Below are 25,160 nucleotides of genomic sequence, written 5' to 3' on the forward strand. Positions count from 1 at the left end.
AGCTTAACTAGACATCCCAGAAACCATCTGGTCCCTTGGCAGTGGAAATTTTAAGCTAGTAACCTTTCAGACAATGCTGCTTTTTCTTGTTTACGACTTCATTATGTGTTTGGAAAAGAGAACTTCCCTAGATTTGCTGGATCTGTTCTGTGGCAGACTAGAGCAGACTGTAAGATCAGTATGCTGAGGTAGAAACAGCACATGTCTTAGAATTTTGGAGATTCATGTTAAACTTTGGTTTCAGCTGTGTGACCTGGAAAAAAAAATCACTTCCTTCAGTTCTTTGTCTATAAAATTGGGGATGCTGATTTACAGGGTTCCTATATGGTTTAAATGAGATATAATATATTTAAAACACACAATACCTGACAGATAGTAGATTCCTAATAAATATTGAGGTTTTCTCTCCTTTCCTTAAGGAGGTCATAGGTATTTCTGTACATATTTTTATTCACTTATAAGAAATTTATTAAACATATTCACTGTGTTCCAGGTACTTGTTAGGGCTTGGGAATATAGAAATGGATGTGCACAAAGGTGGGAGGTGTAGTTACTTCTCCTGTTTAGCAAAGGTATTGTTTGAGCTCTTAAATCTTAGGAACATTATCAAGTTTACTGCTGACTGTTCTCAGCCAGCATCAAAGCCTCTTAATCTGACCAAATACTGAAATAATAATATCTATATGTTATGTTGATAGTTTCCACAATATTTTCACACTTATGATTTTTGTGACCTTCATGTGATAATAACAACATTGGGGGAGTAGAGTTATATAGGAAAAAAGCTTATATATGCTATTGAAATTGAGTTGGTATTAATTTGAAATATTGCTTTCAAATAAGATGTTAATTATAATCCCTGGGGCAACACTAAGAAAATAACACATATAGTTAAAGAAGAAGAAAATCAAAATGGTTACAGTAGGAGATATCTAACACAAAAGAAGGCATTATTGGAGGCATTATGGAATAAAAATGGTGTAAGACATGTAGAAAACAAATAGAAAAGTGGCAGAAGTCCTTCCTTATCAGTAATTACATTAAATGTAAATAAACTCTCCAATTAAAAGGCTCCAACTGTAGATGAAGTCCATTTCTCTCCTGCCTCAATCAGGGTATTGAATCTTGAGCTCTATGACTGAGCAGAAGGAACAGGTTGGGAAAGCAGTAGATAGGACTCCAGAGGGTTTTAAAGAGATGAAGCTCTTACTAATTACATTACAGACATCACCCAGAAGCCACTGGGGATACCTGTCCTGTGCATCCTCCCCGCCAGCCTGTGGTTCCACATGCCTCATTCACACATGCTCTCACCCTGTGGCCAGCTCCCTGTGCGTGCTCCCAGGGTCTGTTGAGCTGTACCCTGTAGGTCTGCAAGCCTGTATTTGCCCTGCCTCAAGACTAAAGAGCCCAGAGGCAGGAATACAGACATGAGTAGTTTAATGGGATTAAAGAGGGATCTTCCATGTCTGAAGCAAGGTACTAGAGTGACATCCCACTGTGTGCAGCAGATAGCGGGCAGGACACGGCAGTGGTCTTCACAACCAGAGAGAAAGGGAGGTTACTAATTAAGGAAAACTGATGTCAGGTTGGCATCAGTTGGCAGCAAGGAAACACCCCTCACTGCCCCTTTGATAAAACTATCATTGTAGAGATGTTCTGATCTAAACATTAGAACAGTCACTAGCTGGGAGGGGTTAGGATTAAAAATAATAATGTAACATGGTGATGTGTTAACATTTATTGTTATTGTTTAGTCACTAAATTGTGTCTGACTCTTTCCGACCCCATGGACTGCAGCCCACCAGGCTCCTCTGTCCATGGGATTTTCCAGGCAAGAGTACTGGAATGGATTGCTATTTCCTTCTCCAGGGCATCTTCCTGACCCAGGGATCAAGCCTGCATCTCCTGTGTTGGCAGGCAGGCTGTCCTCATTAATCACATACCTCTGAGCCACCTGGGAAGTTCTCAATTAACCACTTAACTCTAGTATAAATGTTAAAAGGATAAGAGTGATGAAAAATAACTATGGCTAAACTAATTTGTTGATGAATACACAATATAAAAAGACATGAAGTGTTTTGTGACATCAGAAACAAAATGGAGGAGAGTAAAAGCATAAAGTTTTGTACGTGATTGAAGATAAGTTGTTATCAACCATAAAATAGACTCTCATATCTATGTTTTATGTAGGCCTCATGATAACCGCAAAGCAAAAACCTACAGTAAATTCACAAAAAATACAAAGAAGTCAAAGCCTACTTTTATAGAAAATTATCAGTTCACAAAGGCAGGCCACAAGAGAAGGCTAAAGGAGAAAGACAAGTACAGAACTACTAGGAACTGACTAAGATGGCATTAGTAAATCTTTACCTATCAATGATTACTCTAACTGTAAATGAAGTATATTCTCCAATCACAAGACATACAGTGGCAAGTTGAATAAAGGAACAAGACTCAACTATATACTGCCTACAAGAGGCTTATTTCAGCTCTGCTGATACAGGTAGGCTGAAAGTGAAAAGGATGGGAAAAGATACTTTATACAAATGAAAACCAAAGTGGGAAAAGAGAATGGGAATAACCATTTTAATATCAGACAAATGGACTTTAAGCCAAAAATGGCAATAGCAGACAAAAAGGCATTACATAATGTAAAAGGGGTCAATTTATCAAGAAGATAAAATAATCATAAACATATAATACATGCACCCAGAATTGGAGCACCTGAATATTTTAAGCACATACTAACAGATCCAAAGGGAGAAATAGACAACAATACAAATATTAGTAGAGGACTTCAGCACTCTACTTTCAACAATGGATAGATCACCCAGACAGAAAATCAATAAGGAAATGTTGCAATTGAACTATATTTTAGGCCAAATGAGCCAAACAGACATATATAGAACATTCCACCCAACAGCAGAATACACATTCTTCTCAAGTGCATATGGAATATTCTGTAGGATAGATCATACAAGTCACAAAGCAGGTCAGCAAATTTAAGAAGGTTGAAATCATACATAGTATCTTTTCTGACCAGAATGGTATGAAACTCAAAATGATAGGAGGAGGAAAACTGGAAAATTCACAAATAAAGGGAGATAAACGGCATGCTCCTGAACAACCTGTTAGCCAAAGAAGAAATTAAAAGAGAAATAAAAAATACCTTGAAAGAAGCAAAAGTGGAAACACAGCATACCAAAACACATGGGATGCACCAAAAGCAGTTCTAAGAGGGATGTATATAGTGATAAACACCTATATTAAGAAAACCGTGAAAGTGAAAGTGTTAGACACTCAGTTGTGTCCAACTCTTTGTGAGTCCGTGGACTGTAACCCACCAGGCTCTTCTGTCCGTGGAATTCTCCAGGCAAGAATACTGGGGTGGACTGCCATTTCCTTCTCCAGGGGATCTTCCCAACCCAGGCACTAAACCCCAGTCTCCCACATTGCAGGCAGACTCTTTACCAATGGAGTCACCAGGGAAGACCTATTAAGGAAAAGAAAGAGCTCAAATAAACAATCTAACTTTATACCTCTAAGAACTAGAAAAAGAAGAGCAAATTAAGCCTAAGATTGCAGAAGGAAGGAAATAACAAACACCAGAGCAGAAATAAATGGAGACCAGGAAAACAATTGAAAAGACCAGTGAAACCGATAGCTGATATTTTGAAAAGAAAAAATTGCTAAACTTTTAGTTAGGCTAACTGAGGGGAAAAAGACTCAAAAAAAAAAAGAAAAAAAATCAGAAATGTGAGAGGAGACATCACACTCCATACCACAGAAGTACAAAGGAGCCCAACAAACTACTGTGAACAATTATATGCCAACAAATTAGATTACCTAGAAGAAATGGATGAATTCTTAAAAACATGCAACCTACCAAGATTGAATTATGAAGAAATTGAAAATCTGAATAGATAAATAATGAGTAATGAAATTGAATCAGTAGTAAAATACCTCCCAACAAAGAAAAACTCAGGACCAGATGGTTTCCCTGGTGAATTCTACCAAACATTTAAAGAAGAATTAATATGCTGACCGTTCTCTAACTTTTCCAAAAAACTGTAGGGGAGGGAACACTCCCTAATTCATTTTATGAACCCAGCATTACCCTGATACCAAAGCCAAATAAAGATACTATAAGAAAAGAAAACTAGAGGTCAATATCCCTGATTAATACAGATATAAATATTCCAAACAAACTATTAGCAAACTGAATTCGGCAACACATTGGAAGAATCACACACCATGATCAACTGGTTTTACCCTTGGGTCACAAGGGTGGTTCAACATAAGTAAATCAATAAATGTGATATACCACATTGATAGAATGAAAAATGAAAATTGTAAGGTCTTAATGCAGAAAAAGTGTTCAGCAAAATACAAACATCTTTTCATGATAAAAACTCTCAACAAATTGGGTATAGAAGGAACATACTAATACAGGCCATATATGACAAGGCCACAGGTAACATACTCATGAGTGAAAGGTTTGAAGATTTTCCTCTATGATCAGGAGCAAAACAAGGGTGCCCACTTTCACCACTCCTATTCAGTATAGTCCTGGAAGTCCCAACTGCAGCAGTCAAGGAAGAAAAACAAATAAAAGGCATCCAAATTGGAAAGGAAGAAGTAAAGTTGTTCTTGTTTATGATGATGTCATCTTATACCATCCTAAAGAAAAGAAAATCCTAAAGATTCCACCAAAAACTAATTAGAGCTAACCAATGAGTTCAGTAATAAGCCCATGCATACACAGTCAACTAATATGAGACAAGAGAGCCAAAAAAAAACTCAGTGGAGAAAGGGTGATTTCTTCAATAAATGGTGCTGGGGAAAACTGGAAAATTGCAGGCAAAAAAGTGAAATTGGGCCCCTATTTTGTATCACTCATAAAAATTAACTTGAAATAGATTAAACTTTTAACCAATAAGACCTGAACGGGTAAAACCCGTAAAAGAAAGCTCCTTGACATTGTCTAGCAGTCAACTTTTTTGGAGATGACACTAAGCAACAAAAGCAAATGTCAGTGGGATTGCATCAAACTAAAAAAACTTATGCACAGCAAAAGAAACAGTCAGCAAAATGAAAAGGCGACCTATGGAATGAGAGAAAATATTTGCAAATCATATATTTGATAAAGGATTAATATCCAAAATATCTAAGGTACTTATATAATTCAAAAGCAAACATTCCAACTACCATATGATCCAGCAATTCCACTTCTGGGTATATTCACAAAGAAATGAAATCAGAATCTTGAAGAGATATCTGCACTCCTACATTCATTGCATCATTATTCACAATAGCCAAGACATGGAAATAATCTTCAAGTGTCCGTCCATGGATGAATGGATAAAGAAAATGTAAGATACATATATGTATATATAATATTACTCAGACATGAGAAATAAGAAAATTCTGCCATTTTCAACAGTGTGGATGGACCTTGAGGGCATTGTGCTAAGCAAAGTTAAGTCAGAGAGGAAGACAAATATTGTATGTCAATTCCATATGGAATCTTTAAAAGCCAAACTCATAAAAACAGGGGGTTGGCAGAAGGCAGAGGAAATGGGGAAATGTTGGTCACAGGGTATAAACTTCCAATTCTAAGGTGAATAGATTCTAGGCATCTAATGTACAGTGTGGTGATTATACTTAACAATACTGTATTTATGTGTTTGAAAGCTGCTAAGAGAGTGGGTCTTAAATGTTCTTCACCTCAGAATAAATGGTAATTACGTGAGGTGACGGAGGTGTTAACTAACCTTGCCATGGAATCCTTTCACAATGTGTGTGTATCAAATGCCAGCAGTTTGTACACCTTAAACTTATACAATATATGTCAAACATAGCTCAGTAAAACTGTGAAAGAAAAGCATCCTGATTGCAAAGGAGGAAGTATTCTTCCTTTCACATCTCTGTTCACAGATGATATGGTATTATTCATAGAAAATCCTAAGGAATTCATGAAAAAACTATTAGAGCTAATAAACAAATTTAGGAAGGTTGCAGGATGCAAGAACACCACACAGAAATCAGCTGCATTTTTTATATTAGCAGTGAACACTGTGAAAATATAATTAGGAAAGCAATTTTATTTGCAGTAGCATAAAAAACCAAAAACAGCATTGTTATGAGTAAATTTAACCAGGAAAAGGGAATGGCAAACCACTTCAGTATTCTTACCTTGAGAACCCCATGAACAGTATGAAAAGGCAAAAAGATATGACACTGAAAGATGAACTCCACAGGTCGGTAGGTGCCCAGTATGCTACTGGAGAAGAGTGCAGAAATAGCTTCAGAAAGAATGAAGACGCTGAGCTAAAGCAAAAACAACAGCCAATTGTGGATGTGACTGATGATGGAAGTAAAGTCCAATGCTGTAAAGAACAATATTGCATAGGAACCCGAAATGTTAGGTCCATGAATCAAGGTAAATTGGAAGTGGTGAAACAGGAGATGGCAAGAGTGAACATCGGCATTATAGGAATCAGTGATCTAAAATGGACCAGAACGGGCAAATTTAATTTAGGTATCATTGAAAAAGCAAGAAAGTTCCAGAAATACATCTACTTCTGCTTTATTGACTACGCCAAAGCCTTCGACTGTGTGGATCACAATAAACTGTGGAAAATTCTGAAAGAGATGGGAATACCAGACCACCTGACCTGCCTCTTGAGAAACCTGTATGCAGGTCAGGAAGCAACAGTTAGAACTGAACGTGGAACAACAGACTGGTTCCAAATAGGAAAAGGAGTATGTCAAAGCTGTATATCATCACTCTGCTTATTTAATTTATATGCAGAGTACATCATGAGAAACGCTGGGCTGGAAGAAGCACAAGCTGGAATCAAGATTGCCAGGAGAAATATCAATAACCTCAGATATGCAGGTGACACCACCCTTATGGCAGAAAGTGAAGAGGAACTAAAAAGCCCCTTGATGAAAGTGAAAGAGGAGAGTGAAAAAGTTGGCTTAAAGCTTAACATTCCAAAAACTAAGATCATGGCATCTGGTCCCATCGCTTCATGGGAAATAGATGGGGAGACAGTGGAAACAGTGTCAGACTTCATTTTTTGGGGCTCCAAAATCACTGCGGATGGTGACTGCGGCCATGAAATTAAAAGACGCTTACTCCTTGGAAGGAAAGTTATGACCAACCTAGATAGCATATTAAAAAGCAGAGACATTACTTTGCCAACAAAGGTCCGTCTGGTCAAGGCTATGGTTTTTCCAGCAGTCATGTATGGGTGTGAGAGTTGGACTGTGAAGAAAGCTGAGCACCGAAAAATTGATGCTTTTGAACTGTGGTGTTGGAGAAGACTCTTGAGAGTCCCTTGGACTGCAAGGAGATCCAACCAGTCCATCCTAAAGGAGATCAGTCCTGGATGTTCATTGGAAGGACTGATGCTGAAGCTGAAACTCCAGTACTTTGGCCACCTCATGTGAAGAGTTGACTCATTGGAAAAGACCCTGGTGCTGGGAGGGATTGGGGGCAGGAGGAGAAGGGGACGACAGAGGATGAGATGGCTGGATGGCATCACTGACTCGATGGGTATGAGTTTGAGTAAACTCCGGGAGTTGGTGATGGACAGGGAGGCCTATGATTCATGGAGTCGCAAAGAGTCAGACATGACTGAGCAACTGAACTGAACTGAACCATTAAATCTACTACTGTGGGCAAGAATCCCTTAGAAGAAATGGAGTAGCCCTCACAGTCAACAGAAGAGTCCAAAATGCAGTACTTGGGTGCAATCTCAAAAAGGACAGAATGATCTCTGTTCGTTTTCAAGGCAAACCATTCAGTATCACAGTAATTCAAGTCTATGCCCCCACCACTAATGCCAAAGAAGCTGAAGTTGAACGGTTCTATGAAGACCTACAAGACCTTCTAGTTCAGTTCAGTTCAGTTGAGTTCAGTTGCTCAGTCATGTCCGACTCTGCGATCCCATGGCCTGCAGCACACCAGGCCTCCCTGAAGATGTCCTTTTCATCATAGGGGACTGGAATGCAAAAGTAGGAAGTCAAGTGATAACCTGGAATTAACAGGCAAATTTGGCCTCAAGAGATACCTGGAGTAACAGGCAAGTTTGGCCTTGGAGTACAAAATGAAGCAGGGCAAAGGCTTAAAAGAGTTTTGCAAAGAGAACACACTGGTCATAGCAAACACCCTCTTCCAACAACACGAGAGAAGACTCTACACATGGACATCACCAGATGGTCAACAGTGGAATCAGACTGACTATATTCTTTGCAGCTGAAGATGTCGAGAAGCTCTATATAATCAGCAAAAACAAAACTGCGAGCTGACTGTGGCTCAGATCATGAACTCCTTATTGCAAAATTCAGGCTTAAATTGAAGAAAGTAGGGAAAACTACTAGACCATTCAGGGATGACCTAAATCAAATCCCTTACAGTTATACAGTGGGAGTGACAAATAGATTCAAGGAATTAGATCTGACAGACAGTGTGCCTGAAGAACTATGGATGGAAGTTCATGACATTGTACAGGAGGCAGTGATCAAGACCATTCCCAAGAAAAAGAAATGCAAAAAGGCAAAATGGTCGTCTGAGGAAGCCTTACAAATAGCTGAGAAAAGAAGCAAAAGTCAAAGGAGAAAAGGAAAGATACATACATCTGAATGCAGAGTTCCAAAGAATAGCAAGGAGAGATAAGAAAGGCTTCCTAAATGACCAATGCAAAGAAATAGAGGAAAACAATAAAATGGGAAAGACTACAGATCTCTTCAAGAAAATTAGAGATACCAAGGGAACATTTCATGCAGAGATGGGCACGATAAAGGATAGAAATGGTATGGACCTAACAGAAGCAGAAGATATTAAGAAGAGGTGGCAAGAATACAGAGAAGAACTATACAAAAAAGATCATGACCCAGACAGCCATGATGGTATGATCACCCACCTAGAGCCAGACATCCTGGAATACGAAGTCAAGTGGGCCTTAGGAAGCATCACTATGAACAAAGCTAGTGGAGGTGATGGAATTCCAGTTGAGCTACTTCAAATCCTGAAAGATGATGCTGTGAAAGTGCTGCACTCAATACACCAGCAAATTTGGAAAACTCAGCAGTGGCCATAGGATGGGAAAAGGTCAGTTTTCATTCCAATCCCAAAGAAGGGCAATGCCACAGAATGTTCAGACTACTGCACAACTGCTGTCATCTCACATGCTAGCAAAGTAATACTCAAAATTCTCCAAGCCAGGCTTTAACAGTACATGAACCAAGAACTTTGAGATGTTCAAGCTAGATCTAGAAAAGGCAGAGGAACCAGAGATCAAATTGCCAACATCCGTTGGGTCATTGAAAAAGCAAGAGAGTTCCAGAAAAACATCTATTTTTGCTTTATTGACTATGCCAAAGCCTTTGACTATGTGGATCATAACAAACCGTGGAAAATTCTTCAAGAGATGGGAATATCAGACCACCTGACCTGCCTCTTGACAAATCTGTATGCAGGTCAAGAAGCAACCGTTAGAACTGGACATGGAACAGCAGACTGGTCCCAAATTGGGAGAGAACATGTACCTCATTACCTCCTTTATAAGTTTTCTCTGAACTAATCTGCTATTGTAAAATTTTAAATTTTTTGCTCAAAAGAGTAGATATGACTATTCCATTCCAGAGCTAAATAAAATCACTCAAGGAAATAATTTCTGTTTGGGATCATCTACATGGCTAAGTGTCCACCTTGTCTTCTGGTAAATTCTTACTTATCCTTCAAAATATATATGCCACTGAAGGCTTTTCAACCCTGTTCTCACTCCATCCCAGGTAATTAATTAATAACTCTCTTTTATGCCATTATTAGGCAAAATTATTAGGCATAATTTTTCATTGTACCATTTAACTGTGTTATATTGAATTATTTGTCTGCTCCACTGGACTGATTCCTTGAAGACCTAGACTGTACCTCATTCTTTTCTGTATTTCCAGTGCCCAGATAGTGCTCACAGGGGACTGGCATATAGTAAGTGTATGTTAAATGCTTGCTGAGTAGAGCTGTCACACAGTGAGATCAGTGTTACAATACAGCTACTTTGGTTTTTGGTTTGCATTGTAAAATCATAATGCACAAGACAAATCTTGTGATGTTGAAATCTCTTAATCACCAGGATATAGGCCTTTGGAAGCTTAATGTAGTAGATTAAGGGAGAGAGTATATTTAATTTTTATTCCCTACATGGGAATCTAGTGCATTGCTATGTGTTTCGTAAGTACTTAAATATTTGTTTCATGGATGATTTAGATTGCTTGAGAAGAGGTCTGGGCCTAAGCAAAGGAAAAAAAAAATGTTTCTAAACATGATTTAATACTGTATCCATCCTATTTTTTAAATGATTATTTTTTAAAATTATTTTTTGGCTGCACTGGCTCTTACTTGCAGTGCATGGGCTTTGTCTAGTTGCGCACACAGGGGCTTCTCTTGTGGAGCTTGGGCTCTTGTTGCAGTACATGGGCTTAGTTGCCCTGAGGCATGTGAGATCTTAGTTCCCTGACAGGGGATCAGACCTGCATCCCCTGCATTGGAAGGCAGATTCTTATCCACTGGACCACCAGGGAAGTCTGTGTATCCATTCTATTAAGGAAGGTGAGGTGCCCCTACATTTCTCTAAGCATGAGTGAAATAGCCTTTGGTTTTGTGTTATTTAGGCAGGATCTAAGTTTGGATCTAAATCTAAGTTTAAAGACTTAAACCAGATGTCCTCTCTGGAGAACTCTCTCTTTGGACAGGATTTGTTCTTAGAATTATTTTGTTAATTAATACATTTTCTGTTATAGCTGCATAGCTTTGAAAGCACAGAAGAGATTGTCATCTTTTTTTTCCTTAGCAATCATAGGCTACGGTTGACTATTTGTCTTTATTCTCTTTTAGGAACCTAAATTCCAAGATGGAAAGGAGTCAGAGCTGCAGTGACACTGGTCAGGACAGAGCAAAGAGCAGACTCAGAGCAGCCCCAACCAGCAAAGCCAAGGTAGACCTCAGACACAGGCTTCTCCTGGGGCTCTCTCGTCCTGTCCCATAACCTCCTGCACGTGGCCACAAAAGAACAATTTCAGAGAAGAGGCACAATGGATCCTAGCCAAACTCATTATGTTGGAGAATTTTACAAAACAGATGTGAAGGAAGAGAGTTTGAAGTAGTAGCAAGATAGGTAGAATGAGGGCTCCTAGAAAAACCTTCTTAAAAATTCTAGATGAGGTTTTTTCATAAAGATTTTCAATCTCATTATTTGTTTCATGTGTAGGAATTTCTCTAAATGGTGGGTGCACTCTAAATTAGGGATTTTCTACATTTCTTAGGCTTGTATCACCCTTTTCTTATCCTTCTCTTCTCTACCCCTCTACCATCAAGAAGGAATGATGAAGAAAAAAATTATGTATACATAATCTTTTTAATCTCTTTTAGGTCACAGCCATGACCCCGACCTCCAACCCCATCATTGGTGTCCTTTTGTCCACCCAAAACAACCGATGCCTCTCGGCCCCTGACTTAACCATTGAAAAGCGTCTGCCCTTCAGCTCCCTGTCATCCTTGGCTTCCTTACATAAGCCAGAACGCTCTATCAGCCCTGAGAGTAACGACAGCATCTCAGAAGAACTAAACCATTTCAAGCCCATTGTCTGCTCACCGTGTACTCCTCCCAAGAGGCTCCCTGATGGCCGCGTGCTGAGTCCCCTCATCATCAAATCAACACCCCGCAACCTAAACAGAAGCCTGCAGAAGCAGACTTCTTATGAGGCTAGTCCACGGATCCTCAAAAAGTGGGAGCAGATCTTTCAGGAACGGCAGATCAAAAAGACCCTTTCAAAAGCCACCCTCACCTCCCTGGCTCCAGAAACAGGGGATGACTTACTGGTCTCCGAAGTTACCCAGTCTAGCAAGGAGAAGCCTCTTCTGGCTTTAAATACAAGACTGTCCAGTGGGCAAGTTCTCTCTGAGTGTATAGGACCTACCGCCCCTGACCTCGATCATTTCTCCTCTGCTAGCCAGACAAAAGCAGAACAGGGCGGTGACCGTAAAAAGAACACTGAGTTCCCATTGGAAACCTGCTGCTCTTCAGAACTCCCAGTGGGGGCCAGTGGGACTTCTTTGGAGAGAGAGCAGCTGGAAAGGTCAGTGTCATCCCCAGATGCCAAGTTAGATAAAACCTGTATAACAGCAACTATGAAAATCTCGGCAGTTAACTCAGTGCTACCTAAAAACAGTGTTTTGGGTGGGGTCCTCAAAACAAAGAAACAGTTGAAGACAGTGAATCATTTTGATCTGCCTAATGGTGTTCTGGCAGACAGCCTAGGTGAGGAGCCACTTCCTTCTTTGCGTCGGGGCAGGAAAAGACGCTGTAAGACCAAGCACTTGGAACAGAATGGCTCCCTTAAGAAACTGCGACAAAGCAGTGGTGAGGTGGGTCTGGCCCCAACAGACCCAGTGCTGCGAGAGATGGAGCAGAAATTGCAGCAAGAGGAAGAGGACCGGCAGCTGGCTCTGCAGTTGCAGCGCATGTTTGACAATGAGAGGCGGACTGTGAGTCGGCGAAAAGGAAGCGTGGATCAGTATCTCCTGCGGTCCAGTAGCATGGCGGGGGCCAAGTAGCACCTGATGAACAGTGTTACCTGTTTTTCTCAGAGGTCTTTGAACTTGATGATTTACACCGAAGAAATGAGTGTTCTCACTTTGGGTTTCTTTTAATGGCAAAACACTGTCAAATATGATTCTGAGAGGTTTCGGGGCCTTTGTAGACTATATCCAAGGGAACTCCGTCTCTGCCTCCCTGTGACCCAGGCCAGAAGCACTCCTCACTCCCTAGGGTGGCCCACCCCTTAGGGCATCCGGGCCAAATCTGGCAGCACCTGCTTGGCATGAGATTCAGGAGCAGAGTGGCCAGGGTTAGATGGTAGAGGAGAAAGGGGATGCCTTCTTACATTGATAGACCTCCTGACTTCTTTCAGCAGGTGGTGTTTTAAATCAGCCTTGCAGATAAAAATTAGTTCCATCTCCCCCCACCCCCCCAAGAAGTGCAACAGTGTACTTCTTTGGCAGATCCAGAAAGATTGTGTTCCCCCTTAGCTTTGCTTCAAGTAAATATACCTAATGAAATCAGTTTTTATGCTTCTACAAAGGTTAATTTACATTCCTTGTTTAAAAAAATAACATTTGATTAATACTATATAGTTGACAGACCACATTCATAGTCATTGTTTAATTTGGTCTTTTCAGGAGACCTCACATGTAAGTGGTATTAGCCCGTTTTTGATGATGAAACTGCATTGCAGACATTCAGGTTCTCTCAACTACTAAGGGCATACATAGCCCAGACTGATTGCTGGGTCTCCCGACAACAAATCCCATGGATTTTTTCCACACTTAAGAGGTTGCCATAATGGACAGCAATCCAAGGACATACCAGGGGAGCCTAGAGAAAGCTGGCTGGGCTTTGAATATTGATTGTGCAAAATCCACATGCAGATAATTGAGATTGACTGGAAGTGTAAACATATACTGTACAGTTATCCACATCCCTTCAGTTTACAGCCTTCTGTTTTCCTGGGGTTCCACTCTGTTAGATAAACTATGATTGGACCTCATTATTACTCTCCTTTTGGACAAGAGTTACCTGCAGTGTTGTTCTAAAATCCAAAAAACTTGCGCAGAAGTCAAGCAAGAACAGTACTGCGACTCCCTACTGTGGAGACACGGTGTCTAGCTGGTGCAGCTGGTCAGTTCAGTCCCGTGGACCTTTGGGGTTTCCTCTCCTTAGCAGGTGACACCGTGTGTCTTTTGCATCTCTGGTGGAGCTTGGTGCTTCTGCCCATCTGGGCTCCTTGAGAATAGGGATTAGGATAGGATTTTAGGGAATCTGGTGGGCTGGCATTCCCTGTGCATGTATGCGCTGTTACTATAAAGTCATGTGACTGGCATTTTAACAAACCTCTCAGATCTTCTGTATCCCGGTGTACATTGTCCCCCTCCGGTGGCCTCAGCTGGATGCTGCACAGTTTTTCCAATGATGTCGTCATTGGTGAAAACATTTCTGGAACTGTCCTCAAAGTCTAGAGACATCTAGACATCTATATTCAAACTGGAAAGGACGTTAATGGTTGTCTGTTCCAGCTTCTTTCTCTTACTAAGGCAGAAGCTAAGGTTCAGAACAATGACTCACTTATCCAGATCACAAAGGATTTACTGTATCACCTACTTTTGATTCTTCTCAGAAGATTTGCCTCCCTTCTTCTCTTTAATCTTTGGGTTATAGGAAAGAGAATTTTAATTTGAAACTAGTCAGAAGCTATTGGGAACCTTTGGAAGAGAAAGTAAGTTATCAAGAGGGTTTGGAGTCAGAAATGAGGCGCAGCTGTTAAAGCACCAGAGCCGTTTTCTTGGGCAACTCATACACAATTCCCAGAGGAGTTCCAGAGGTGTCTGAAGTACCTGGGTAATCACTGAGATGTGTGGGACCTCCTCAGTGACTACTTTGGTGGGGAGTGTCACTCACCTGAATATATGTGTTCTGTGTGTCTGTGCGTGCACACATGCAGATGTTTAAAAAATATACACCAATCTCATTACTTCATATTCATACCACTTTAGTTTTAGGTCCTCCCAGCAACATAGGCCCTCCAAAAGCCGATGGAGGGCATATTGGTGCCCAGGATAGAAAAGCTGGCGGCAGTCCGTAGAGGATAGGGAGGGTGTCTTACTAAATGCCCTCAGAGAAGACGTCAGTTACTGCCATTTCATGGAGTTCCTTTTCAGTCTTAGTAAATGTTATTGGAAGGCTAGTCTCATTGGTAGTAGCAAAGACACTTATTTTTTCACTTGTCACCTTTTTCTGTATCTCCAATAATTTGAAAAACACTTTTCAGTTGGAGCTAATTTAGTTTTTGGAAAAAAGATGAATATTTTTAATAGAAAAGATATATATTTTAAATATTTCCCCAAAGTAATACTTTCATTTTAAGAAATTGCTTAGTAGTAGCAACAAGTTTTAGCGCCAGGTTTCAGAGTGAAAATTTGTTAACGTGAATATTCCAAAAGCTGAATCCAGTTTAATGACCACCTACTGTGGAGCCTTGAATGGTACTGACAGTTGTTTCCAGACTTCCAGCTGAGCAGCAGTCCTTCAAATATAGGCAAAGTAGTTTAGGCTAAGGAAGGAGGAGGCTTAATCTTTCATCTTCCTGGCTTTGGAGGAGGGTAAAACCACTAAGATATTATCTGTATTTTAACATGCTTTCCATACTTAACTACTAAAACCTGAATACTTCTTTCTGAAAGAATTCCCCTCCCCTGTTGCTTAATTGTGAAGTTGGTCACAAATGGAGTTGTTGACATGAATTCTTTTTTTTTTTTTTTTGACATGAATTCTTTAGAGAAAAAGACATGGAAGGAAAACAGAATGATGGGGAGGGTTTGTGAGCTAGAATGAAAGATATGCTATCTCACAAAACAAACATTTCTCACAAATCATTGGAATCTGCTTCACCATAGAAATTTCCCATGTTTTGTTTACTCTGTTCTTTGTGTATATGGATTGTGTTTTTTCTTATTAAAGGGGAAGTTATGAGAGGTTGGAGGATGGAGGTCATTCTAATGGGAAATCCAAGAAATGTGGTTCCTGAGAAGGGGGCTCGAAGCCCTTTTAAACAAGATACTTTGGGAACATGTTCATGATCCGTTGATTGTATCTGCTGGAGAGAAGTTACCTGGGCCTGTTGGGTTGATGTCAAGTTTGGGGATTATGTATCCAGCCCCTGGCCCCTTTCATATTATTGCCTTTTTTTAGAAGGTTGATTCTTTTTGGCTGAAGTTTCCCAAGAATACCTTTTGTAAATGGCTTCATTTATTTTTTTAAATGGAATCTCTAAATTTTTGCCTGGAGGAAGCACTAGTGATGAATGCCTTCTGTGTTTTTTTTGTTGTTTATTTTCTCTTAAAGAAAAATGCCCTTAAGAGATTAAAGCTGCTTAATTAATTGCTATGTGATTACAAACTGACTAAGATGGAAAGCTGCCACTGGCTTGACTGGTGAAGCTGATGACTGAAGGCTGTGCTGCTCATCCTTTTTGTTCCATTTGACAGATATTTCCTGAGTTTTGAACTTTCGCCAACCCTGTGCGGAGTCATGGATATAAAGAAGGAAAGGACAGTCCGTGCCCTTGAACTCAGTGTCTCCTGGAATGTATTTGAATGTATGTGTGGCTGGAGAGTTTGTTAATGGTTTCATAAAGGGCCATAGTGATGATCTTGGATGGCCCATTCAAGGTATCGTCCAGCACCCTTGGACATTTTAGATACCCCCATCAGTTCTGTGAACTTGACTGCAATATTGCTTTCTGTTTCTGAAGTACTTTTACCAGAGGAGAATGATCTTTCTCCTCCCACGATTATAGGACAATTATAGTTCTCCAGGAGCTGCTTTTAGCATAAAGCCCCGAGAAATGAGGAAGGTTGTGGATCACTGACATGGTCAGAGGAGACTCAGATCTCAACTTAGCAACCTACCAACCTCTCCACGAACCAGACCTCTCACCAAAGCTGGCAGCAACTTGGGATTTTTTCCTTTTTCTTGCATGGCTTTCCATTAAGATGGAAGGCCAGCTGGTAAGGAGGGGAAGAAAAATGAAGGCTGGATCATAATCACAAAATGTTATATAGCTGGAATGGGCATGGGAATTACCCAAGTCACACTATCCCACCTGATGCCCTCCTTCTCTTTAAGAAACAAGGAACTTCGGGTTCAGTGCACTGGGTCATATTTTGTACTATAGTTATCTAGGGTGTGAATGAAGTCCTCTAAGCTGCACACACACACAATTTGCTAATGAAGGAGATATCCAAATGATTATTTTAACAGCTTTTTCTTCCTGCTTTTTTTTCAGATAGAATTAAAATGTACCCAGATCCCTTGAATACACACCCAGGTAGGGAACCACCCCCCCATAGTGAGAGTAATGTGAACATGAAATCTTGGGAAGTGATGTATTTTGATTGAACAGCCTGTCATTTTTAACTACCAGGGATTAGAACCCAGTCAGCCCTTCATTTTTCTTTGAAAATCAAAAACTCCATAGGGACTTAATTTTTATTGGCCAGCCTTTCCTCATCAACCCACAGATTGGTCATTTGGCTTGGCTTTTAGAAGTAAATATAGCTACTTATGTTGTCACTCAACGAGAATGACTTATTCTTGTGCCAATGAGGAAACAGGTCTGCTTTTTGAGGGGTGGGATACTAGAAAAGAGGCTGCTTGAAGACTGTCCTCCAAAGATGATCCAGAAATGCATCCTGACACAAGTCATCCACAGTAAGATACATATACAGAAGTCTTCAGTTTAGAAACTGGTTATATTGGATGAAGGAAACGTGCCAAGACTGAATGTGCACATTGTTCTATGTGTTCTCAGTATTTTTCCCCTAAGAAAAATATTTACACACTTTGCTTTGTGAGTAAATGCTTCCTTAATGCCTAAGTCTCAGTAGTTGTGGGAGGCAACCTCAAACTGGGGTGCTTCCCTTTCTACCTTTTCTGGGGTCTTAAGAACTAGTTGGACAAAGCCAAGGCAAGGCCAGGCATCTTGTTCTTCCTTTCCTCTCATTTAATAAAGGGTAAAAATAATAAAGGGAGTATACTCCTCAAAGATCAAGCCGTGAGAGCTCAAGAGCAGCTTTTGGGCCCTGGCTCCAGATGGTGGCAGATCCTCCCTTGTTGGCCGTGCCCTCTCCCCACGCTTTGCCCTAGTGGGGGCAGGGGCTTTTGCTCAGTGGTTCAACCCTTAATCTCCAGCAGAACCTTAAAAGTTCCAGTGAGAATGGATAATTATGTAAGGGAAATATGATTGTCTCAAGTGCCAACTAATGGATTTTCTTGTCTGTGTGTGACTGATGTACTATTTATTTACTCTTAATTCTTCATACAGTTATCCTTAAGGCCTTATCCCCTTCTACCCAGAAAGAAAATGGTTTGGATTTTGGTTTTATTCAACCTGCTGTCTGCAGTAGAGCACAGAAGGGGCCTTGATCCTTGGCAGTGCCCCTGCTAGGTGCCTCCTCTCCAACTCTTCAAAAAGAGCATTCTGACAAAGAGGACTCAGAGCATGCCTATCAGGAATGCTTCTGCCCACACAAGACCAAATGGGATGATGCGTTATTTGAACAGTACTAAAGTGCATTCCTCAATGTAGGTTTGCCAGGCTGAGGAGAGGCCCAAGTTGAGAATACAGTAAAGCAAACTCATGAATGTTCTGTTTCTGGTCAAAGTCTTATCTCTGGAGAGCAATCTCAAGCAAATCTGAGCTAAGTGTAGACTGTATATGAGTTCTGGTGCCATTTTTGCTCTAGAAGATGCCCCATATTGGAATGTCTTGCTTCAGCATTCAAAATTATAGGAAAACCAGTTTATTCAGATGGTATCCATGTGGAATAACAGAAAGGTAAGAGCATCTGATCTAGATAAGTATAACCGCTTCAGGATAGTCTCATACAGGTAAAGGACTGGCCTGACTGGGCAGAGAGGGTAGATATGCTCTGGGCCAAAAAGCAGAGTTAGGATTACTGAGGGACTTGGGCAGATGCTTAGCCTGATGACTTGAGCCATCCAATAGTTTTCCCAACAAAGGAAGGAACAGCGTTTGGAGGGAATGAGCTTCCTGTCACTAGATGTGCAAGCACAAACAGTGGTCTCCTGGGGAGATGGCAAGAGACTTCCTGCCTTGAAGCTGGGACAGCATGTTCTCAGGAGCCTTTCAGGCCTGTGAGCTTATGGTTTGATAGGTGTTTCTGGCTGAAGGGAGCATCCCAGATCTCCTGAATTCGAACCTAGTGAGGTTTACAGCGTGAATGTTGGGGTGGATTCTCTTTCCTAAGGTTAGCAGAAGGGTGGTTTTGGGCCTGGGCGATCCAATGTGGCAATTCAACAACAGGCCCCAGCACAGGAGTGCCATGGAGGGTAGCACTGTAGGTATTACCTGAATTGGTCCAGGTGCCTGTGTGAGTGAGATGTAACTGACTTCGTAACTTGGTATGTCTATGAGAATGTGTGTGATCGTGCATGAGACTGTCTGAACTTGAATGTGTATGTCTGGTATGACACAGCTTGGTGTAAATATGTATCTGGCCCCCTGTCTGTGGCTGTGGTTGAGTATGATAACATGCGAACACTTGTGTCCTAATAGTCTCACACTCAAGATACAGCAGATACTGCACCACAGATCTGTGGCAACCAGACTACTTCTGTAATTGCCTTAATTACACCTTAGGTTGTGAGACTTTGTGCTTTGCTGTGGATCCTTCATTTCTATGCCACTGCTTCCTGGACCCTGGGAACTACAGGCCTGCCCCAGGTCTGGCTTGTAGGCACCTCCAGGAGAGCAATCCAAGGAGCAATCATTGGCTAGGTGACTAGGTCACGCCCAGTGTCCATCCCCAAGTGCACTCTCCAGAATTCAGCCCCAGTGGCTGCCTCCTGACCCTCCTCTGCAGTAGGTGCGGAGTACTGTGCTTGCACAGTAATGGAGCAGCCCTTTCAGCTGCCTTGACCAGAACTAGCCTGCTTACCCTGCGTCCAGGCTGACCCTGCACAGTCCACAGTCCAGTTTTAGAGTCACATCCCACTGTATTTGCACATGGGACTTTGGTTTGCATCCTGGATTAGAAGACCTTGGGAAACTCCATGTAAGCCCTTCCCTCAACTTGTCCCAACTTTGTGGTGATGTCCATGTAACAAGGAAATCCCCAGTCCTCTCTTCTCCCTTCCATTTGCCATCACAGTGGAAAAGGTGACCTGGTAGAGAGAACCTCAAGGATTTCAAGGTCCTGGCTCAGTTCTGCACCTGAGCCCTGCTCCCAACACAGACACACATTATTGGACCTGTCCCCCCTCGCGCACACACTTGGCTGGCGTGCACACATCTGGCTGTGGGCAAGTTAACCTCTCTGAGCCTTAGCTTCTGTGCTGCTTCTCTCTTTCAGCAACCGTTTTGTGTCTCAGTGCTTACCCCAGCTCTGAGGGATTACAGTGTTACCACCTGTGTGACTCAGGCAGGTTTCCCATGGGACTCTTAAGGATGTGTATCAGCTGGGGTTTCTTTCCCACAATGAAATGACCTGGCCCAGGCTCCAAAAAGGAATGAGGGCTACCTTGCTCTATGCACTCACTCTTTATTGCTGTTGGACAAGGTGCTGGTTCCTGCCTGGCCCAGGAAGGGGAGGTCCTGACCAGCTCACCACTCTCTGTGGCCAGCAAGCAAGGCTGAGGAGAGCTTGGAGACCCGAACTCGTCCCAAGGAGCGGTCGAGGGTGTGGCACCCTTGTGAAGGGCGCAGGGCACAGGCTAGTTGGCACCCGTGGCACTGTGCACAGCCCTAGCCTTTCAAGTCACTGGCTGTGGGCTCCTGGCAGAATTCATCCATGAATTCCAGGAAGTGGCCCAACTTAGGCTGGCTCCCGCTCAGTGCTGGGCGGGCCTGGGGCGGCGCTGTGGTCCCAAACACTGACCGCAGCGAGCAGCGCACCAGCCGCCGGTAGCGCGCACGGAACTCCTTCAGCAGCTTTTTGGCCTCCAGGAACTGCTTCTGGTTCACCAGCCGCCGCTCTGTCCGCTGGCGCAGCACAGCTCCTGTAGGGAGAAAAGCCAGGAGGGACACCCAGGTCACCTGGGGTCCCACCTATCCCAGAGCAGCAGGGACTGGGTCCAGAGCTCCCCCATAAAGTGGGATGGAGTGGGAAGAGGATGTTGAGGGCCTGAAAATGGTCTCTCCAGCTTGGGCACTAGAAGGCCAGAGGGATCGCCTTCTGAATCTGTCTCAAGCCGTTGGTAACATGCTGTGACTTCAGGCAGCTCTCTGCCGCACTCAGGCTCAGTTCCTCCATCTGCACACAGGAAGGCCAGGCAGATGGTCTCAAGGGCTCTTCCTGCTCCGACACAAGCCCCTCTGCCTTATCCCACCAGTGGAGTAAACGGCTAGACCTCAGAGCCTGGCTGCTGAGGACGGGGGCCGGAGCCATACCTAGTGGCGCCTCTGTGATGTTCTGGGTGTCCCGCATGCGAATGAGGATGTCATCCAGCAGCTGGGCTCGAGTCTTCCGTGGGGGCGGAATAGGGATCCTCTGGGTCTGACAGGAGGTGAGACAGCAGAGTGTTAGCACAGGCTCAGACTTTCGTGGCCTCACCTCCTCTACAGTCACGACGACAGGCAGGGGCGAACTGGGGGCACCAGGGAAAAGCATGGCTCCTGAAGGTCCCAAGTGAGAGCCATTTCTGTCCCTTAGGGTCCCCAGGGGCGGTTCACATGCAGTGAGGTGGAGGCGTACCCGCTTCTCCTTGGGAACATAGTGTTTCTGCAGAGTATCCAGCCTGGGCTTGCTGGAGCGGTACACGAGCGGGTATTTCAACATGTGCTGCAAGGCCTGTGCATTCTTCTGGATTCCTAGGTCAAAAGGACGAGGTCGAGTCAAGGCACATCCCCCTCCTCCTGGATGCCTCCCCTGACTTCTTCATTCCCCATTTCAAAGCAGCCCTGGGTAAAAGGATGGAGGGCGCCAAGAAGACACTGTTCCCATATCCTGGCCTGATCTGTGGTGGTGCCAGAGGTGCCATCACTCAGTGAATACTTGTATCACTGAACAGGTCCTAATGGAAAAACAGGTCCTAATGGAAAAACAGCACAAGAGTGGGGAAAGGAAACCCATTAACCTCGGAGGGTTACACTGCAGAGACTGACAGCCACGAGAGCACAGCTGAGCACCAGTACAAAACACATCAGTCCAAAATAAGGGGTGGGAGAAGAGGCTGCCTCCCCTGTCTCAAACCAAACAGGGAGGATTCTGGATGTTCATTTTAGGGATTAACTGGGCTGGGGAGGACCCGGGGAATCTGACTAATCTGAGTGTTTGTTCATTAAACCCTTCCTGGAGAGACTTCCAACCAAAGCAGTTAGGTTCAGAATGGCTGGAATCTCTGAACAGCTGTGATTCCCTCAAAGCCAATGAAGGTCCAGGCCAGGGGTCCTGACAAGTACGGCTCTAAACCAGGACACCCCCAGGGGCCCTTTGACAGACATTCAGATGGAAAATGGCACCCTGGCCTGGAAAAGAGTGTTCGGTACCAGCCTTGGCTTTGCCCTGACTTGCTCCGGCTCATGGAGAGGGCTCCCTGCCCTAGAGACATTCTCCTCACATACCTTTTGGCTCAATGAAGGTGGGGTCAGGCTTGGCTGTCAGCAGCTCCTCATAGCCACGGTACTTCCTGGGGCAAGAGGCAGATGGGGGTTTCTGAGTACTCTTGGCCTCTCTGGGTGCTGTGGATGGTGGTCTTTGGTCTTTCTCCTTTGTCTCTGAATCATCCCTCCGGAAGATGGAGGAAGATAACCCACTGACCTGTGCCCAAGAAGGAAAAGAAAATGCATTCCATTAACACCTCTGAGCTCTGTGTGGGTCCCCATGCTGGATCCTGTTAAGGGCAAGGCCCAAGCCTGGGCTGAGAGGAGGCAGACATGAAGACAATGACCATACACTGAGATGAATGCTGTAACAGAGGGGAGGCACAGGCTGGGTGAGCCCACAGAAAGCTCTAGAACAGCCTAGGAGGCCAGGAAGCTTCCTGGAGGGATTGTTACCTTAACCCGAGCTAAGTCTTGAAGAACCAGGAGAGCCATTCCCAGGCTGGGGTTGGGGAATGGTCTGCAAGTGATGAGAAAGGAGGACCATGATTTGTTCCCATGGGTGTCCCTACCGGTAACCTTGGATCAGTGGGGGGCTCCAAACTCCCAGAAGGGGCTTGCAGGCCCTGCCAAGGGTGCTGCTTTCTGGTTTCCAGATCTGCCTCATGCTTAGTTCTAGTTGCCTTATAGCAGTTCATCCATCTAAGGGTTGGACAGGAACCCCTGGGAGGTGGGAACAAGTGGGCGGGAGCAGGTGGGGTCCAGGCACCTGGGTCAAGAAGATGGATTCTGTGCTCTTGGTGTCCTCATCTGACAGGTGGTCTGGGCTGAGGCGGCCAGCAGCATCGCTCCGGTGGGACGTCTCCTCACTATGCACAGTGGAGTTGGAGCAAATGGGAGGCAGTGGCACGAAGGTCCGGTGGGGCATGGGAAGGCCCCCCAGGCCCTCGATGGGCATCTCTCGCTCCACAGAAATGGTTTTGGTGGCAGGCGGCTCCTTAGTCAGCTCTGCCTCTGACTCCAGCATCTCCTTTGAGGGAGACTTGATCATCAAGGATGGGTGAGGGAGAATCATAGGCTGCTTTGGCACCTTGGGAACTTGATTTTTCACCTGTCATGGGAGAAGGGCTGAATTGGTCTGCTTCCTAGTCAGAACCTCTCCTTCTGGACATAAGCGGCCTAAGGCCAACCAGTATAATGGTCAAAGCGCTGGGGTAGGTCTCATGGGGAGGGAAGGGACAAAAATAACACTTAGTGGGCATCTACGATGTGCCCCATACATGACATGTTACGTTTTATTTACACCTCAAACTACCCAGTGAATAAATGTCCTCATTTTATAAACAAGGAAATGGGGGCTCAGAGAGGTAAGATGACTTGTCCAAGGTCACAGAGTTATTCAGTGGCAGAGGCTCCGGGCCTCATTCTGGATCCTTGACTCTATCACTCTGCCCTTCAGTAGCCTCATTCCTCTGATCAAGGTGTCTTGCAGTGCCCATGACTTTCCTTAGGGATTCCTAGAAGGGCCTGGGGGAGATGGTTCCACATTTTCTGGAAGGTGGCAGCACCAGGCCCCTATCAGGGGGCCAGTCCCTGCACCTTATATAAAGACCTATAAGGCAAATCTCTCTCAGGGTTTAGACCCAAGGAAATAACTTCTTTCCCACTGAACTGCTCAGCTTTCTTAATTAGCAAAAGCCTGTCATCTCCCCACCACGCCTCTGCTCATCTGCCAGGAGAGAGCCATGTGCCCAGCTTCCCTCAGCTGGGCTTAGTTCTGCTTCCCCTCCCTAGTTACCTGGTGGATTGCTTACTCTTTGTCAGAAGTCTTTAGTCTACTTACATCTGTACTTTGACAGGCCATGCAGTGCAGTGGAAAGATCTCAAGCACAGTCTACCTTTTGAGCTCACACAAGGGGAAAACAGTCCCTGCCTGCCTATCTTGCAGAGTTTTCCCATGTGAGATCTCAATGGTGTGCTCAAATGTGCCTGGTGAACTAGGGAATGGGAAGGATGACTATTTTATAAAATAAGGTTCTTTTTAAGAAAGTATATCCTTTTTGAAATACATAAAATCTCAGTGTTTAGATTTGAAGCCTGAGGGACCCAGTCTTTTTTCAGAACCCATGCCTCACAGTGGCCAAAACAAGTGCCATTATTTGCCAGCTGGTGGGGAAGGGGCCACACTGATTCCTCCCTCTCACAGGTTTGTGCTGGAGGAGTGCTGGGGATGCTCTTCCTCTATCCCACCACCACTCTCCTGAGCAAAGACTGGATAATCTGACTGGCTAGAGGATGAGAGTCACTGGGTCCTGTATGCTGGACTGCTGAGCATCCAGGGCAGGCCATGTTATCTTCCATCTGTGTTCTCACTCAGAAGCCTCACACTGGTTTCTGGTTCCACGTTGGGTGGGTCCAGGCCTGCTCTGGCAGGTTCTCCATTTTCTCCCTGTCCTGTCCAAGTCTCGTAGGAAGGAGTGCCAGCAACCTTGGTCTATGTAACTGAGTAAAAGGCTGTACATCCAACCCCGCTCTGGGAGCACACTGGGGACATGCAGGCATCTCCAGCCTGCCTGCAGCCCACACCACACTCTCCGCGTAGCCCGTGCTGGACATTAGACAGCACTTATAGAGCATTGATTCGTTTCTCATTTTGCCACTGGTATGTGTGTATATCCTCCATTAGTTGGAACGATGGTGGTGCCCCTGGACCCATACACTCCCTTTTAAGTTATTTCACCTCTCTGAGCCTGCTTCCTTGTCTGTGGTGAGGATTATGGGGGAGCGCATGTGCAAGTTCTCAGCATGGGTGCTCTGTACCCGGGAGAGAGGATTATGTACTGAGCATCTGGCTCACCCCGATTCCGCCCCTCCCCAGCTGCCTGACGGGAAGGGAGGTAGTAGGACTCTTAGAGGAGGCAGCAGACGGGGGCAAAGATGATGGAAACCCTCTGGATTTCTATTGCTGG

The 25,160-nt window shown here is 43.8% G+C and overlaps 2 protein-coding genes across 15 annotated transcripts in view; one reads left to right on the top strand and one right to left on the bottom strand.

Annotated features, from left to right (window-relative positions):
• Positions 1–15,602, top strand: part of RNF169 (ring finger protein 169) — an 82,295-nt gene extending 66,693 nt beyond the window's left edge. The window contains exons 5-6 of the mRNA XM_061150341.1: positions 10,910–11,009; positions 11,444–15,602. Of these exons, the coding sequence (XP_061006324.1) occupies positions 10,910–11,009; positions 11,444–12,628 (1,285 nt within the window). The 3' untranslated portion in view covers positions 12,629–15,602. The remainder of the gene's footprint in view (positions 1–10,909; positions 11,010–11,443) is intronic.
• A 2,346-nt stretch (positions 15,603–17,948) lies between these two features.
• Positions 17,949–25,160, bottom strand: part of XRRA1 (X-ray radiation resistance associated 1) — a 69,030-nt gene continuing 61,818 nt past the window's right edge. For all 14 annotated transcript variants that reach the window (XM_061150234.1, XM_061150282.1, XM_061150249.1 and 11 more), the window contains 5 exons: positions 22,961–23,302; positions 22,213–22,408; positions 21,344–21,459; positions 21,040–21,145; positions 17,949–20,648 (listed from right to left, as the gene is read on the bottom strand). In XM_061150234.1, the coding sequence (XP_061006217.1) occupies positions 20,395–20,648; positions 21,040–21,145; positions 21,344–21,459; positions 22,213–22,408; positions 22,961–23,302 (1,014 nt within the window). In that variant the 3' untranslated portion in view covers positions 17,949–20,394. The remainder of the gene's footprint in view (positions 20,649–21,039; positions 21,146–21,343; positions 21,460–22,212; positions 22,409–22,960; positions 23,303–25,160) is intronic.

The sequence above is a fragment of the Dama dama genome, chromosome 1, assembly GCF_033118175.1.
Source record: "Dama dama isolate Ldn47 chromosome 1, ASM3311817v1, whole genome shotgun sequence".
Classification (NCBI taxonomy): Eukaryota; Metazoa; Chordata; class Mammalia; order Artiodactyla; family Cervidae; genus Dama; species Dama dama.